The following is a 17,812-nucleotide window of genomic DNA, read 5'->3' on the forward strand; positions in this document are numbered from 1 at the left end:
GCTATGTGACCTCAGATATTATCCATCCTTTCTTTCAATTTTCAATGTTCGTTATTTAACCGGTTTTTGGAAAGAGACATTACTGGATGTTTATTTTTCTTTTATTTCAAATGAGTTAAATTACTGCCGAATTTATCTGGATGGCTTGAAACAATCTGAAGTTATTCTCGACATGTATCTATTCTTAAGTTTCTAACCGTAATCTTGTATTGATTTTCCTCCCCATTTTTTCATTTTGGGAGGGGGTGATTAGTCATCCTCAGATATTCCTGAACAAAACTAATTGAGTGTTTTCGCCCCTTTCTGATCTTTTGGACTTCACTTAATTTGATTTTTTTTTCTCTCCTTGAGACATTCCGGGACAGCCATTAGCCGTAATTGTTGGCAGTTTTGTGATGTCTTTTGTTAGATTGCACAATCTGTACTGCCACTATCTTTACCCGCTTTATTGCTATGCTTAAAGGAGTTAGAGCTCAATTCCTTTAAACCAGCCTGTCTTCCAAATGGTGTGAAGGTTTAATTTCTGTCATTTGTGCTTCTAACTTTATTTGTCTTATCTTTACTTCTGTGTATCTCACCATTTTTCTCTGTTCCACAGAAATCACACGTATCTTTGATCATTGTTTTTTTTTGGTCAGAGTATTTTGCTCTCGAAAAACCAAAAAAAAATTTTAAACTGACTTTTTTACTCATTTGGCCTTGATACCAGATTTATTGGATGTAACCTCACCGTCTGGCCGCCTTGCCGAGTGACTCTAATTTTTGGCGGTCAAAGGTTTGACTACTCGCCTTGTCCACCGGCTCGAGCGGCGTCCAGCTCAGCAAATCCTTCCAGACTTACACTAAATGTTAGGGGTGAAAATATTCACATGAAGGCCTGAGTATCAGTAACAAAGCAGTTTATTATGTCAGAATTCTGGGAGATAAGATTTGGGAACTCCGCAGTCCCTGACAGCACCTTATCCCACTTAAGCTTAAACTCACATGGATTAATATACAGATTCAAGGCGGATAGCCTAATGACTTGGTTATTTTCCCATTGGCACATTCCTTTTCTTTTAAGACCTTGGCTGTTTTAACTATTCCTTTCTCTGTCAATTTTATACCCGATTTTAATGCATTAGTTTTCCCCCCAGTGGCCATTTTTCTTCTCCTAAATTTTTATGCAATTCTCCTGACAATTGTCTCAGTTGCTTGGAATATTCCGGATATTATTCACACAAGGTTTGAAGCGCACTTCCACTATCAGAGGTTGTATCTAGCGTATTACCCATCTCTAACACAATTGGCAGTTAATGATCCTTGCGATTATTGTTTATTTGGCGAAATGGTCTTGGACCACTTTATTCAATCATGAATTTAAACAGAGTTATCCTGCTCCGTTGCCCAATTCAGGCAGGCTCATCCGTGCCTGCAAGCCTATCTAACTACAAGGTTATAAAGTCCTTGTTATGTTGTTACCTTAGGGTTGATCGCGCACCCTTCTAAAGCCTCTTATCGCGGGGGGCACTTTTAGACAAAGGCAAGGATCATGATGATGCCGAAACCTCTTCTGTAGCTATAACTGTAGGGGCTACACCCTCCCTTAAAGCACTAGTCCCTGACTGTGCCTGTGACTATAACTGTAGGGGTCACACTCCCTCCCTTAAGACACTAGTCCCTGACTGTGCCTGTGACTATAACTGTAGGGGTCACACTCCCTCCCTTAAACGGGTTCGCCGGACTGACCTGGATTTCGTAGGACCCTCCCTGAGCGCTGGCAGCGGGGCCGAATCGCGGACGGTACAGCAGAGGGGAATACCAAAGTGGCAAAAATGTTACTCACAATGGTGGCCCAATTCCTCCTTCGCTCCCGAACTCGATCAGTCGCTTATGCCGCCAGTCTCAGTGGAGACTCTTTGAAATCCCACCGCTGCCACCAAAACGTGAATGCGTCTCTAATTCACTTGTCTCTCAGTCTGGAAGAAACGGTCTTGAACACGTTCGTACTTCAGAACATTCTTTATTACGATCGGGGCCGCTCTCTAGGTATTCCGGAGAACCACCTTGGAGAGTGCCAAAGTATTGCTCAAAACATCCTTTTTTTATATGTATTATTAGGGGGCTGTCCCTTACATTCACTTGAGCTCGCCCCCATTACAAAGCATAAATTTGTTATTGCAATAGTTCCAGTACATGATTTTACAGACTTTGAGGTTATCTATTGGCACATGAGTATGTAGCAGTCTTAGCTTAATTAGCAGGTGTTAGCTATAGTTGCAAGTGGCTCCCACATTTCATATCCTGTCATCCGGCCACGCTCCTTGTTTCTCAAGGCTATTCGGCTTATAGTCATGAGTCGGCTCACGACTTCAATAACAACTCCCCTATTTGTAATTTTCCACTAATGTGTCCCATTAATTCTGGCTTGTTCTAGCTATTAACCCTTGCTTCCCATTCTCAACAGATAGCCCCCCTGATGGAGACCCCCTTCGACATTGACCACCTCCGACAGAGACCGTCCTGACAGAGACCCCAGACAAGACCCCTCCCCCAACGGAGACCCCCCGGACAGAGACCCCAACCCAACAGAGACCCTCTCCCGACAGAGACTCCCCGACAGAAATTCCCCCCCCCCGACAAGACCCCTCTCCCAATGGAGACCCCCATCACAATGGAAACTGCCCCGATCAGAGCAGATGTTAAGGGTAGTGTAAGTAAAAGGCGGTGATTGTCCAACCCACTGCCTGGACTTTTCTTCAGCTTTCAGGCAGGGCTGATTAATAGGTGGCTCTGGGGGAGGTCACTGTTGGGCGTTTCTGATGGGGGTCTTTTGATGTGGGATCTGCGGGAGGGTGGGGGGTGGGCAGGGGAGTGTGCGGCCTTCCCAAGATTCTGTACAACTGTAGCATGACTTGCCAGTTCTTATACTCGATGCCCCATCTAATGAAGGCAAGCTTCCCGTATGCTTTCTTGACTACCTTGTCCACTTGTGTTGCCACCTTCAAAGATCTGTGGACCTGCACGCCCAGATCTCTCTGACTTTTTATATTCCTTCGAGTTTTGCCATTTACGGCATATTTCCCCTCTATGTTAGACCTACCAAAATGCATTACCTCACATTTACTGGATTAAACTCCGTTTGCCATTTCTCTGCCCAAGTCCCCAACCTATCTATGTCCTGCTGTATCCTCTGACAATCCTCAACACTACCTGCCACTCCACCAACCTTTGTGTCATCCGCGAATTTACTAATCTACTTATGACCAATAAAGGGTAAATCTGGGTAATTTCTAAATAGAGAAAAGCTAGAAAACAGAAGAAACTTATGGGGCCAGGAGCATCGAACAGTAAAATTTCATGAGCAGATACTGGAAATAATCACAGCGGCTAATAGAATACTGTTCTATATATCTGGAGGACTAAAATACAAGGGGGTGGGGGTAGGGGGAAGAGTTGCGTAGAGAAGACGTGTGTCAGCTAAACCAAACCCTGGTTAGATCAGACCTTATAGTGAGCAGTTCTGGGCACCAAACCTTCGGAAAGATATTTACCTTGAGGAGGGTAGGGTTAAATTATGAGAAAATTGGCACAAACTAGGGATTGTTTCCCCAGAACTTGAAAGGTTAAATGGTGATTTGAGTCAAAATTTCAAAATATTGAGAGGAACAGATGAGGTCGATGGACAGAAACTATTTCAGGGCGGCACGGTGGCGCAGTGGTTAGCACTGCTGCCTGTGGTTCTGAGGTCCCGGGTTCGAGACTGGCCCCGGGTCACTGTATGGAGTTTGCACATTCTCCCCGTGTTTGCATGGGCTTCACCCCCACAACCCAAAGATGTGCAGGTTAGGTGGATTGGCCACGCTAAATTGCCCCTTAATTGGAAAAGAAATTATTGAGTGTTGTAAATTAAAGCAAAAGAACATTTAATTATAAAAAAAACTATTCCAGATGTTTGTGGAGTCCACGACTAGAGAGGTGAAGTCGAACAATTAGAGCCAGGAGTGAAATTAGAAAATACTTCTACACATAAAGGATGGTAAAGGTTTGGAACTGGTTTTTAAATCTGGTTCTTAACAGTTTTCAAATCTGAGATCGATAGATTTTATTATTCAAAGGCCTTAAAAGAAATGAAATAAAAGCGGGTATATGGAGTTAAGCCACAATCTCATTGAATGGTGGAACAGGTTTAACAGATTAAATGGCCTTGCCTGTTCTTATATTTCTGCGTACCAGCACAGACTAGTTGGACCAAATGGCATGTTTCTGTGTTATGTATTCCTGTTCCCTTCCCGCACCTAGTAGTGCAATCAGATAGACTTTCATCTGTTTCCATCACTAGTAATTCCTGGAACAAGTCGCTAGTCTGTTGCCAGAGGCTTGTAGCTTAAAGGGCGCCACTCCGCATCAGACATGACTGACCAGGAGTCTCTCCCGCTCTTACCGCCAGCCATTGGTGTGTTGGAAGGATTTTTCCAGGTTGACGCAGAACTTGTTTGACTGCGCTTTGTACATACCTTCCTTGGCCATCAAGTCCTGGGGCACGATTCTCCGCTCCCCACGCCGGGTGGGAGAATCGCGGGAGGGCTGGGCGACTCATGACACGCCCCCCCGGCGCCCCCCGCGATTCTCCCACCCCCCGCTCGGAAGAATCGCCGTTCGCCGTTTTTCACGGCAACCGGCGATTCTCCGGCCCGGATGGGCCGAGCGGCCTGCCGTTCCCGACTGGTTCAAGACGGTGGCAACCACACCTGGTCGCTGCCGTCGTGAACATGGGCGCCAAATGCTGGTTTGAAGCTTGTGGGGGGCGGAGAGGGGAGTGAGCACCACGGCCGTGCTCGGGAGGGGTCTGGCCCGCGATCGGTGCCGACCGATCGTCGGGCCGGCGTCTCAAAGCGACGCACTCTTTCCCCTCCGCCGCCCCGCAAGATCAAGCCGCCACGTCTTGCGGGGCAGCGGAGGGGAGGACAGCAACCTCGCATGCGCGGGTTGGAGCCGTCAGCCGTCGTGACATCAGCCGCGCATGCGCGGGTTAGAGCCGGCCAACCTGCGCATGCACGGCTAACGTCACTTCGGCGCCACCGTCGCGTCATTCTCGGCGCACCGCCTTGATGCAAGCGTCAAGGCCCGGCGGCCGAGAGTTACGGAGCGCCGGTCCTAGCTCCCCGGCTGGGGGTGAATAAGGTGCGAGGAGCAGCCTCTGAGGCCGTCGTGAAACACGGCCGAGTTCACGGTGGCCTTCCCGATTTATTGCGGGAACGGAGAATTCCGCCCCTGGTGTGGGGCGCAAATCCGGAGCTTCTGCCTCAGCGGCAGGCACACTAACCACTGCATCGCATGACCTCCTCTGTGTTATGCATACAATGTAATACTGTCTGTAGGATCTTGCAATCGGTAGTGACTCCTGTCCTGGGTTCTGTAATTACTGTCTCTGTCTTTTTGTTAGCTTTACACCGTGATTAAGGAGAATAATTTTACTTTGAATAGATGGCTTCAGCCACAGATCCTCGCTTTGGACAGAAAGAATCATCAGATCAGAACTTTGATTACATGTTCAAGATCCTGATTATTGGGAACAGTAGCGTTGGCAAAACCTCCTTCCTGTTTCGATACGCCGATGATTCCTTCACTCCAGCATTTGTCAGCACTGTTGGAATTGACTTCAAGGTGAAGACCATTTACAGGAATGAAAAGAGGATCAAGCTGCAAATCTGGGTAAGCGATGATACACATCTTTACACTTCCATTGTTAATTTGCTTGACACTTGGGCCGCACGGTGGCGCAGTGGTTAGCACTGCTGGCTCACGGCGCTGAGGTCCCAGGTTTAATCCTGGCTCTGGGTCACTGTCCGTGTGGAGTCTGCACATCCTCCCTGTGTGTGCGTGGGTTTCCTCCGGGTGCTCCGGTTTCCTCCCACAGTCCAAAGATGTGCAGGTTAGGTGGATTGGCCATGATAAATTGCCCTTAGTGTCCAAAATTGCCCTTAGTGTTGGGTGGGGTTACTGGGTTATGGGGATAGGGTGGAGGTGTTGACCTTGGGAATGGTGCTCTTTCCAAGAGCCGGTGCAGACTCGATGGGCCGAATGGCCTCCTTCTGCACTGTAAATTCTATGAAATAACCCAAAGATGTGCAGGGTAGGTGGATTGGGCACACTAAATTGCCCTTTAATTGGAAAAAAAATGAATTGGGTACTCTAAATTTGTATTAAAAAACTTGCTTGACACCGCTCACAGCAATGTGATGGCTGATTGAGCTCACGTGAAATTAATTCAGGATGTACGCGCTGTCACTAAATTGTCGGTGCCCCTCAGAGACTCCACAGGGCAGCAGGAGGTAATGTTGAGGTGTGCTGTCGGGGCAATGTAGCCTGTCAGATCGAGCCATGCCGTACCTGTTTCGATACATAGAGAATGCTGACACCGTGTGGTCAAACATTGGCAAAATATTTTATCCCCAAAAACCAGAAGATGATTGCTGGACAAGAAGGCAGTTACGGACCAGTTCCAAGGCATCTCATGGTTAGGAGGTGTTCAAACAGCTCAACATGTGCTTTCTCAATATGGGAGGGGAGAGGGGAGGTGAAGGAGAGAGATGGTACAGGTGTGTTTGAGAAATGTACAAAATCATCAACTATCCCACCCCCCACCCCCACCCCCAGCTCCTTCTCCATAATATCTTCCAACCCTCCTCAATCCACTGAGAATGCTGCAGTCCTCCAATTCTGGAATTTGACATCCCCCTAATCCTTCCCTCCACCATTATAGAACAGTACAGCACAGAACAGGCCCTTCGGCCCTCGATGCTGTGCCGAGCATTGTCCGAAACCAAGATCAAGCTACCCCACTCCCTGTCATCCTGGTGTTCTCCATGTGCCTATCCAATAACCGCTTGAAAGTTCCTAAAGTTCCATTGGTCACTGTGCCTTCAGCTACTAAACATTTCCAGCTCTCAGTCCCTTTAAAACGCTCCTTTAAATTTATCTCTTTGGCTAGGTTTTGCGTCACCCGTTCCAAGATTGCCAATTTTGGCTTGTTGTGACTTTGTTTTGCTTGATAACGGTCCGTTGAAGCGCGGTGGGACATTTAACCGCCATAGAAACACAAGTTGCAGTTTGTCGCTCAACGAACAAGTAACTTTTCCCAAAATATGGGGATTTAACCAACTCGCTTTAATCCGTTTCAGTCCCTTGGAGGGCTTAATGAATGTTCTTCCTCTGTGCTTACTGCAGGACACGGCTGGTCAGGAACGATATAGAACTATCACCACAGCTTACTACCGTGGAGCTATGGGCTTTATCCTGATGTATGACATTACAAATGAAGAATCCTTCAACGCTGTCCAGGACTGGTAGGTGTCTGTTTGGGGAAAAATAGGTCGTAAATCATAGTATTAGAGTGAGACCATTCAGCCACTTCTGCCTGTGCCAGCTCTTTGCGAGAGCTAATTAATCCCACTCTCCTCACCCTGCCCCAGAACTCTGTCATTTTCATCCCTTCAAGTATTTGTCCAGTCACCCTTCGAAAGATTTTTAATATTCTTTCACGGGATGAGGATGTCGCTGGCGAGGGCAGCATATGCTGCCCATCCCCAACTGTGCTTGAACTGAGTGGCTGGCTAGGCCATTTCCCACATTGCGATGGGCCTGAAGTCACATGTCGGCCAGATCAGGAAGGGACGGCAGATTTCCTCGGCAAAGGAATTTTCCGTCCTTCCATGAGTGCGCCAGATGGGTTTTTACAACAATCGGTGATCTTTTCATGGCAGCATTACTGAGACTAGCTTTCGATTCCAAAATGTTTTAAAATTATTATTAATTAATTGAATTGATAATCCACCAGCTGCGGTGGTGAGATTTTCACCCCTGACCCCGGGGTATTAGCCTGGCCCCCTGGATTACTGGTCCAAAGACACCAACTCCCCACTACTATTGAAGCTGTTCCCAAATGGCAGGCGGGTTGATTATCACAATGTCACAGATTTACAGTCATTGCTGCTTCATCGCCAAATCAGGCACCACATGCTGTGTGAAAAAAAATGTTTCCTTGTGTCCCCTCTAATAGGTTACAGGAATAGGGTGGAGGTGTGGACTCAAGTAGGTGCTGTTTCCAAGGGCCGATGCAGACTCGATGGGCTGAATGGCCTCCTTCTGCACTGTAAATTCTATGATTCTAAGTAGTTTTATGGGTAAAGGATTGAGAATCCCTTCTGTATCCAGGATAATCAATAGAATCCCTACTGTGCAGAAGGAGGCCATTTGGCCCATCGAGTCCGCGCTCCACTATAGAGCATTCTACCCAGGCCCACACCCCGATCCTATCCCCCGTAACCCCGCACATTGATCAATAATAGGAAGGGGCGTGAGCTCCCTCTGGAGACGCAGTGTTTCCGGATGTATGGGGCGGGATTCTGTGATCCCGAGGCCTCAGGATCAGCAATTCTGGCGCCTACAGAGGGCCAGCACGGCACTGGACGGTTCACGCCGCTCCAGCTGCTGAACCCTGCGCGAACTGGGCGCCGCAAGATCAGCACCTGCGCAAGTGGCACCGGCGCCAATGTGCGCATTCACTGTGGCCTCCTTCAACGCGCCGGCCCCGACGCAACTTGGCCTAGGGCTGCAGGGGCCGGCGCGGGCGAAACCAGGCCCCCAGCCAGAGAGGCCGGCCCGCTGATCGGTGAGCCCCGATCGCAGGCCAGGCCACATCGGAGCTCCCCCCCCCCCCGGGGATCGGACTCCTCCTCTCCCCCCACAGGCCGCCCCTGACCCTTCCACGCCGAGGTCCCGCCATCTGAGAGCAGGTGTGGATGGCGCTGGCTGGGCTCGGCGCTTTTACAATGGCCGTTCGGCCCATCCTGGGCCGAGAATCTGCGGGCCGGCCACGTAGAGCGGCCCCCGACCGGCTCTGTGCCAACCATGCCGGCGCCAATGGCGCCGAATCTCCATCCTGCAGAGGGGGTGCGTGGCACGATCCGCGCCGGTCATGGGGATTGTCTGGCCTGGCCCAGCCTGAGAGAATCCCGCCCGAGGAGTTTCGGGTGTGCGGAAGTTCAGGAAGTTGGATTTGCTTTCTTTGGACAGGTGGAGACGGGGGCCTGACTGAATTATTTGAAACTGAACAAAGGGAAATTTAATTGACCCCGATAGGTTGTTTCCTGTGAGGACAAGTTCAAATACTAGTGGTTTAAGAATGGACAAGGCAGCGGTAAGAAGTGGAACCTCCATGCGAATTTTCAACCAACGCATGATAGAACGATAAAGTTGTCAGAGAAGGATATTGAAATGAAAATCGACTGTCAAAGTGGGTTTGAGAAACAATTAGATGCATTTAAGGAGAGAATGAGAGAGTGTAGAGTGATGGATATTGGGAAAAGGTGGCGTTGTGTGACTGGTGGGCAGGTGATTGGAGGTGTTGTCTCAGAAAATGGTGGGATTCCTTGAGCCTTAATGAATCAAATAATTCCTGTGTTCCTCTGTATTCTGGAGCACTCCGGTTAGAAGTTAACTTCTCACTGTCTTTTAGTATTCTGAATGGATATGTTCGCAGCTAACTAATCGGAGAACATGTGATGGTGGTCATGAACCTGGTGTTGGGGAGCAAAAGGAGAATGGAGTTTTCTTAACTTGGGAACTAATTCAAGAGAATTGTCTCAGAGGGTCCAAATGATGCCAAGAGACAGACTTGTCCAAGTCTCTCAGTCACTTATTGTCTTCTGGAAGAAACCACTTTGCAGGAGTTCGCCTTCGAGTGAGGCCGTGAGTTGAGGCCTTGCACTCTGGGCTGTATCTTTGCCACAGTGTCACTGGTCTATATTTCAACCCTTTATCAAGGACTTTTATGCACAAAGTGTCTGCTCCCAGGAAGCTGTATCCACAGTAACACAACATAAGTGAGAGACACCCGCAAAAAAAAAGAGCTTCTGCACCCAATAGAGGGAATGGAAGAAATCATGAGGATTATCGGGGAATTTGGCCTATTTTTGGGGTATAATCTAAATATGGGGAAAAGTGAGATATTTGCGGTCCAGACGAGGGGATAGGAGAAGGGATTGGGGCAGCTGCCGTTTAGATTAGTAGGAGGAAGCTTTAGGTATCTAGGCATTCAAGTGGCGCGGGAATGGGACCAGCTGCATAAATTAAATCTGGCCCAACTAGTAAACCAAATGAAGGACAATTGTCGGCGATGGGATGTGCTTCCGTTGTCACTGGCTGGGAGGGTGCAGACGGTGAAAATGACGGTCCTCCCGAGATTCCTGTTTATATTTCAGTGTCTCCCCATCTTTATTCCGCGGTCCATTTTTAAGCTTGAGTGGAGTCGGGGAGAGGACAGGCTGGCGCTGCCAAATTTTAGTAACTGTTACTGGGCAGCGAATATAGCCATGATCAGGAAGTGGGTGATGGGGGAGAGGTCGGCATGGGAGCGAATGGAGGCGGCTTCATGTAAGGGCACCAGTCTGGGGGCATTGGTAACGGTGCCTCTGCCGTTCCTGCCGGCACGGTATTCCACCAGCCCCGTGGTGGTGGCAGCCCTGAGAGTCTGGGGGCAATGGAGGAGACATGTGGGAGCAGAGGGAGCATCGGTCTGGTCCCCAATCTGTAATAATCCCGGTTTGCCCCGGGAAGGATGGACGGGGGGTTCCGGATATGGCGGAGAGCGGGGATTGAGAGGATGGGGGATATGTTTATAGAGGGGAGCTTTCCGAGTTTGAGGGCCCTGGAGGAGAAGTTTGTGTTGGCGAGGGCAAACAAATTCAGGTATCTGTAGGTGCAGGACTTCCTACGTAAACAGGTGTCAACCTTCCTGCTCCTACCGCTAAGGGGGATTCAGGACAGGGTAGTTTCCAGAGGGTGGGTAGGAGAAGGGAGCTTCTCTGACATTTATAAGGAGCTTATGGGGTCGGAGGAGATGCAGACCGAGGAGCTGAAGCACAAGTGGGAGGAGGAGCTGGGAGGATAGAGGATGGTCTATGGGCAGACGCGTTGAGTAGAGTCAACGCGTCCACAACATGTGCCAGGCTCAGCCTGATACAATTTAAGGTTGTTCACCGGGCCCACATGACAGCGGCCCAGATGAGCAGATTCTTTGGGGTGGAAGACAGGTGTGCAAAATGTGTGGGAGGACCAGCGAACCACGTCCACATGCTCTGGACATGTCCGAAGCTTAGGGGATTTTGGCAGGGGTTTGCTGACGTCATGTCCACGGTGTTAAAAACAAGGGTGGCGCTGAGTCCAGAGGCGGCAATTTTCGGGGTGTCGGAAGATCCGGGAATCCAGGAGGAGAAAGAGGCAGGAGTTCTGGCCTTTTCTTCCCTGGTAGCCCGGAGATGGATACTATTAGCTTGGAGGGATTCAAAGCCCCCCACGTCGGAGACCTGCCTATCGGACATGGCTAGCTTTCTCTGTTTGGAGAAAATCAAGTTCGCCTTGAGAGGGTCAATGTTAGGGTTCGCCCGGAGGTGGCAACCGTTTGTCAACTTCGTCACGGAAAATTAATCGTCAGCAGAAGGGGGGGGGTTTGTTTAGCTTAGAGTAGGGGGTTAATAAAGTTGGGACCTGTAAGGAAGGGAGACAGCTTTTGCACTATGTTTATAGTTTCATGTATTTTGTTTATTTTGCTGTTGTTACAATACCAAAAGTACCTCAATAAAATGTTTATCAACAATTTTATTTTTTTTTAAAAGAGCTTGCATTTATCTGACACCTTTCGCAAGTGCGATATGTTTGAAGTTCTGTCACTGTTGTGATGTCAGGAATGTGGTTTGTGCACAGCAAGCTCCCACGTAGCATTCAGCGAAATGATCATTTGTTTTAGTGATGTTGGTGGAGGAGTTGGGCGAGACGCCGGGCTGGGGGGGGGTGTGTGTGACAGTCGGGGGTGTCACCTTTCAGTCGAGGTGTTAAACTGGGGCCCTGCCTGCCCTCACCTGCATGTGAAAGATCTCAATTTCACCACAATAAAGAAGAGCAGGCGAATTTCGCCCAGCGTCCTGGCCAATATTTTTCCCTCAATCAACGGCACTAAACCGTTATCTGGCCATTATCGCATGTCTGTGTGTGGGATCTTGCTGTGCCTAGTTTGATTGCCCCGTTCACTACATTACAGCAATGGCAACTTCAAGAAGTATTTCTTTGGCTGTAAGCATTAGGGGTGTCCTGTGGCTCTACAGAAAATGTATTGTTAAATTAAATGGAAGTTTTAAAAATGTTCCCTCAGTAACAGCTTGGCCTGTCGCCTTTCCACATCTGACAGCGAAGTTGTTGACTCTTTCTATTCACTCCAGTAGCGGAATGAAGGGACTTTCCCTGGAAATCTCTTTGCTTTGTTGATTCCTCAAGGATGTTAATTGCATTGATCTCTATTCTCCCACCCCCTCCACAGGTCAACCCAAATAAAGACGTACTCATGGGACAACGCCCAGGTGTTACTGGTTGGAAACAAGTGCGACATGGAAGATGAACGCGTGGTGTTAGCAGAGGGAGGGAAGCAGCTGGCCGATCATCTAGGTAAGATAACCAGTGTTATTACCGTATAAGATTCCCGTCAGATCCCAACACTGACAACAACAGCTTACATTTATATGGAACCTTTACATGGCAAAATACCCCAAAGCACTTCACAGAAGCGATCAGCAAATACAACCAAGCACAAAGCCACGCACGGTGTTCTGATGGCCCCAGGCTTGGTCAAGGAAGTTGGTTTTAAGGAATGTCATAAAGGGGCAGCACGGTGGCCTAGTGGTTAGCACAGCTGCCTCACGGCGCTGAGGTCCCAGGTTCGAATCCCGGCTCTGGGTCACTGTCCGTGTGGAGTTTGCACATTCTCCCTGTGTCTGCGTGGGTTTCGCCCCCACAACCCAAAAAATGTGCAGAGAAGGTGGATTGGCCACGCTAAATTGCCCCTTAATTGGAAAAAATAATTGGGTAATCTAAATTTTTAAAAGAAAAAAAAACAAAAAAAAAAAGGAATGTCATAAAGGAGGAGAGAGAGGCAGAGAGGGTCAGAGAGGAAATTCCAGAGCTTGCGGTCCGGGCAGCTGAGGGCACAGCCGTCAGCAGCGGAGGACATTGGGGGCGTTCAAGAGCCAGAATTGGAGGAGTGCAGCAATCTTCGAGGTTTGTAGGGCTGGAGGGGATCACAGAGGCACAGTGCGGTGAAGTCACGGAGAGACTTGAAAATGAAGATGAGAATTAGAGGGAGGTGGTACTTTCACTGGACTAGTAACCTAGAGATAAGGAACAGAGAGTGCTGGATAAACTCAGCATGTCTGGCAGCATGCGTGGAGAGAGAAACAGAGTTAACATTTCGAGTCCGATATGACTCTTCAGTTTTGTAGACATGCTGAATATTTGCAGCATTTTCTGTTTTTATTTCAGATTTCCAGCATCTGCAGTATTTTGCTTTTATTATAGACCTATTGTTTTGGGTCAGGATTTAGAGAACCCCAAAGTGTATCATGGAGTTCACCTGACCCACAACTTTTAATAGATTGTGGTATGGGGAGCACACGGCCCACTCTACAGGTGTGGTAGAGCAGAAATGGAAAGGTATTTTTTAAAGCAAAACAATGTTTATTCTATGAACTCAAGTTAACCTTTTCAAAACATATAGTGAACATCTTAGCAACCATCAATTCAAATACAACCCCCAAAGAATACAACACTAAGTAAACCTTTAAGCTTTCCTTTTAACATCCATAAGACTTAAAAACACCTTTCAACAGAAGCACATTTGGTTTACATTCACTACTGAGAACATTTATCATTCTGAATTCACCAAATGATCAAGAGATAGTCTTTTGATGGCAGAGAGACAGCAGTACACCTGCTTGGTCTGGTTTCAGCTCCAACACTGAAAATGAAACTAAAACACACCCTGCAGCCTACTCAAAAAAAAAGTAAAAAGCTGATAGACAGCCCAGCTCCACCCACTCTCTGACATCACTGCAGTAATAAACATCTATTTCTTAAAGGTACTCTCACTACAGATATTTATATACACACCCATTTATTTATTTATTTATTTATTTATTATTTATTTATTTTTTTAAATAATTTTTATTGAAAGAGTTTTTCCATACAGACATTTACCCCTACTAATTTTTAAATTATTTACAACACAATCCCTCTAGGCAAATATCCCTCCCTCGCCCGCCCTCTCGCGCGCCCCAGCCCCCCCCCCCCCTCCAAGCAACAACTTAACAAACAAGGCAGCCTACAGTTTCAGACATGAGCAGCGAGCAGACTTGCCCGCGTTACAGTCGTGCATGTCCCCCCACGACCATTGCTGCCCCCCCACTCCCCTCCCCCCCCCCCCCCCCCCCCCCCCCCCCCCGGGTTGCTGCTGCCACGACCCCGTACGCCTATCTCTGATCTAAAAAGTCAAGGAAAGGTTGCCACCGCCTGGAGAATCCCTGTACCGAGCCTCTCAGGGCAAATTTGATCCTTTCTAGCTGAATATAGCTAGCCATATCGTTAATCCAAGTTTCAACGCTTGGAGGCCTCGCGTCCTTCCATTGAATTAATATCCTTCGTCGAGCCACTAGGGACGCAAAGGGCAGTATTCCGGCCTCCCTAGCCTCCTGTACCCCCGGTTCTACCCCGACCCCAAAGATCGCAAGCCCCCATCCTGGTTTGACCCTGGACCCCACCACCTTCGACACCGTCCTTGCCACCCCCTTCCAGAACCTTTCCAGCACCGGACATGCCCAGAACATATGCACATGGTTCGCTGGGCTTCCCAGACATCTGACACACCTGTCCTCACCCCCAAAGAACCGGCTCATCCTTGTCCCCGTCATGTGAGCTCTATGCAGGACCTTAAATTGAATGAGGCTCAGCCTCGCACACGAGGAGGAAGAATTGACCTTCTCCAGTGCATCCGCCCACGTCCCGTCTTCTATCTGCTCTCCCAGCTCCACTTCCCACTTGGCTTTCAGCTCCTCCCCTGATGCTTCTTCCGCCTCCTGCATTATCTTGTAGATGTCTGATATCTTCCCCCCTCCGACCCAGACCCCCGAGAGCACCCTATCACTCGCCCCCTTACTGGGGAGCAGGGGGAACCCCTCCACCTGCCGCCTAGCAAATGCCTTCACTTGTAAATATCTGAACATGTTTCCCGGGGGGAGCTAAAACTTCTCCTCCAGCCCTCCCAGGCTCGCAAACCTCCCCTCTATAAACAGGTCCTTCAGTTGCCGTATGCCCACCCTGTACCAGCTCTGAAATCCCCCGTCGATGTTCCCCGGGATGAATCTATGGTTCCCTCTTATTGGCGCCGCCAGCAGACCTCCCATTTCCCCCCTGTGTCGCCTCCACTGCCCCCATATCTTGAGGGTGGCCGCCACCACCGGGCTCGTGGTGTACCTCGTGGGGGGGAGCGGCCATGGTGCCGTTACTAGGGCCCCCAGGCTTGTGTTGCCACAGGACGCCCTCTCCATTCGTTTCCAAGCTGCCCCCTCCCCTTCCATCATCCACTTGCGCACCATTGACACATTTGCCGCCCAGTAATACCCCGAGAGATTGGGTAGTGCCAGCCCTCCACTGTCCCTACTCCGCTCCAAAAAGACCCTCCTCACCCTTGGGGTGCCATGCGCCCACACGTAGCTCATGATGCTACTCGTCACCTTTTTGAAGAAGGCCCTAGGGAGGAAGATGGGCAAGCACTGAAATAAAAACAAGAACCTTGGGAGGACCGTCATTTTGATTGACTGCACCCTCCCCGCCAGCGACAACGGTACCATGTCCCACCTCTTAAATTCCTCCTCCATCTGTTCCACCAGCCTGGAAAAGTTCAACTTGTGGAGGGTCCCCCAGTTCCTTGCCACCTGCACCCCTAAGTACCTAAAGCTCTTTCCTGCTCGCTTGAAGGGGAGTCTCCCAATACCCTCTCCCTGATCCCCCGGGTGTATCACAAAAACCTCGCTTTTGCCCAAATTTAGTTTGTACCCCGAAAAGTCCCCAAACTCTGCTAATAGTTCCATTATCTCCGGCATTCCCCCTTCTGGGTCTGCCACGTACAGCAGTAGATCATCCGCATACAGCGATACTCGATGTTCCTCCCCTCCCCTAGTCAGTCCTCTCCACCCCCCTGAACCCCTCAGTGCCATCGCCAACGGTTCAATCGCCAGTGCGAAAAGTAGGGGGGATAGGGGACATCCCTGCCTGGTCCCTCGGTGGAGCCCGAAATACTCCGACCTCCTCCCGTTTGTCACTACACTCGCCGTCGGGGCCGAGTAGAGCAACTTCACCCACTTAATAAACCCTTCCCCAAACCCAAACCGTTCCAACGTCTCCCACAGGTACTCCCACTCCACCCTATCGAATGCCTTCTCCGCGTCCAGCGCTACCACTATCTCAGCCTCCCCCTCCACTGCCGACATCATAATTACATTCAGCAATCTCCGCACGTTCGTGTTGAGCTGCCGCCCCTTCACGAACCCTGTCTGGTCCTCATGGATTACCCCTGGCACACAATCCTCTATTCTAGCTGCCAGGATCTTTGCCAGCAACTTGGCATCCACGTTCAGAAGCGAGATAGGCCTGTAGGACCCGCACTGCACGGGGTCTTTATCCCGCTTCAATATCAGGGAGATCAGAGCCTGCGACATTGTCGGGGGCAGAACCCCCCCCTCTCGCGCCTCATTAAAGGCTCGTACCAGTACCGGTCCCACCAAGTCCACATTTTTCTTGTAGAATTCCACCGGGAACCCATCTGGCCCCGGCGCCTTCCCCGCTTGCATCTGACCTATTCCCTTGACTAGCTCCTCTAGCCCTATTGGCGCCCCCAACCCTTCTACCAGCCCCTCCTGGACCCTTGGGAACCTCAATTTGTTTAGGAAGTCCTCCATCCCCCCTCTCCTCGTCGGCGGCTCAGACCGGTACAACTCCTTGTAAAAATCCCTGAAGACCCCATTCACTTCTTGCCCCTTCTGCACTACCTTCCCACCCCTCTCCTTCACTCCCCCAATCTCCCTAGCCGCATCTCGTTTGCGAAGCTGGTGTGCCAGCATCCTGCTCGCCTTTTCCCCATACTCATAGACCGCGCCCTGTGCCCTTCTCCACTGCGTCTCTGCCTTCCTGGTGGTCAGCAGGTCGAACTTGACCTGCAGGCTGCGCCATTCTCCCAGCAGCCCCTCCTCTGGTGCCTCCGCATATCTCCTATCCACTTCCAATAGCTCCCCCACCAGCCTCTCCCTCTCCTGCCTCTCCTTTCTTTCTCTGTGTGCCCTTATGGAGATCAGCTCTCCCCTGATCACTGCCTTCAGGGCCTCCCAGACCATCCCCACCTGCACCTCACCCGTGTCATTCAAGTCCAGATAGCTCTCAATGCTCTTCCGGACCCTTTTACACACCCCGTCGTCCGCTAACAGCCCCACATCCAGCCGCCACAGCGGGCGCTGGTCCCGCGCCTCCCCCATTTCCACATCCACCCAATGTGGTGCATGATCAGAGATCGCAATGGCCGAGTACTCAGCTTCCCGTACCCTCGGGATCAGCCCCCTGCTCAACACGAAGAAATCGATTCTGGAGTACACTCTATGGACGTGGGAGAAAAAGGAATACTCCCTCGCCCTCGGCCTACCAAACCTCCATGGGTCTACTCCTCCCATCTGCTCCATGTACCCCCTCAGCACTTCTGCCGCTGCCGGCCTCCTATTGGTCCTTGAGCTCGATCTGTCTAGCCCGGGGTCCAGCACTGTGTTAAAGTCCCCCCCCATGATCAAGCCCCCTGCCTCCAGTCCCGGAATGAGGCCCAATAGGCGCCTCATAAAACCCGCGTCATCCCAGTTCGGGGCATATACGTTGACCATCACCACTTTCTCCCCCTGCAGCTTACCCT

General features: G+C 50.0%; 1 protein-coding gene across 1 annotated transcript in view; it reads left to right on the top strand.

Annotated features, from left to right (window-relative positions):
- rab3ab (RAB3A, member RAS oncogene family, b) overlaps positions 1-17,812 on the top strand; it is a 53,211-nt gene that overhangs the window by 28,190 nt on the left and 7,209 nt on the right. The window contains exons 2-4 of the mRNA XM_038777970.1: positions 5,467-5,694; positions 7,210-7,328; positions 12,356-12,480. Of these exons, the coding sequence (XP_038633898.1) occupies positions 5,467-5,694; positions 7,210-7,328; positions 12,356-12,480 (472 nt within the window). The remainder of the gene's footprint in view (positions 1-5,466; positions 5,695-7,209; positions 7,329-12,355; positions 12,481-17,812) is intronic.

Source organism: Scyliorhinus canicula, chromosome 18 (genome assembly GCF_902713615.1).
Source record: "Scyliorhinus canicula chromosome 18, sScyCan1.1, whole genome shotgun sequence".
In the NCBI taxonomy this organism is placed as follows: domain Eukaryota; kingdom Metazoa; phylum Chordata; class Chondrichthyes; order Carcharhiniformes; family Scyliorhinidae; genus Scyliorhinus; species Scyliorhinus canicula.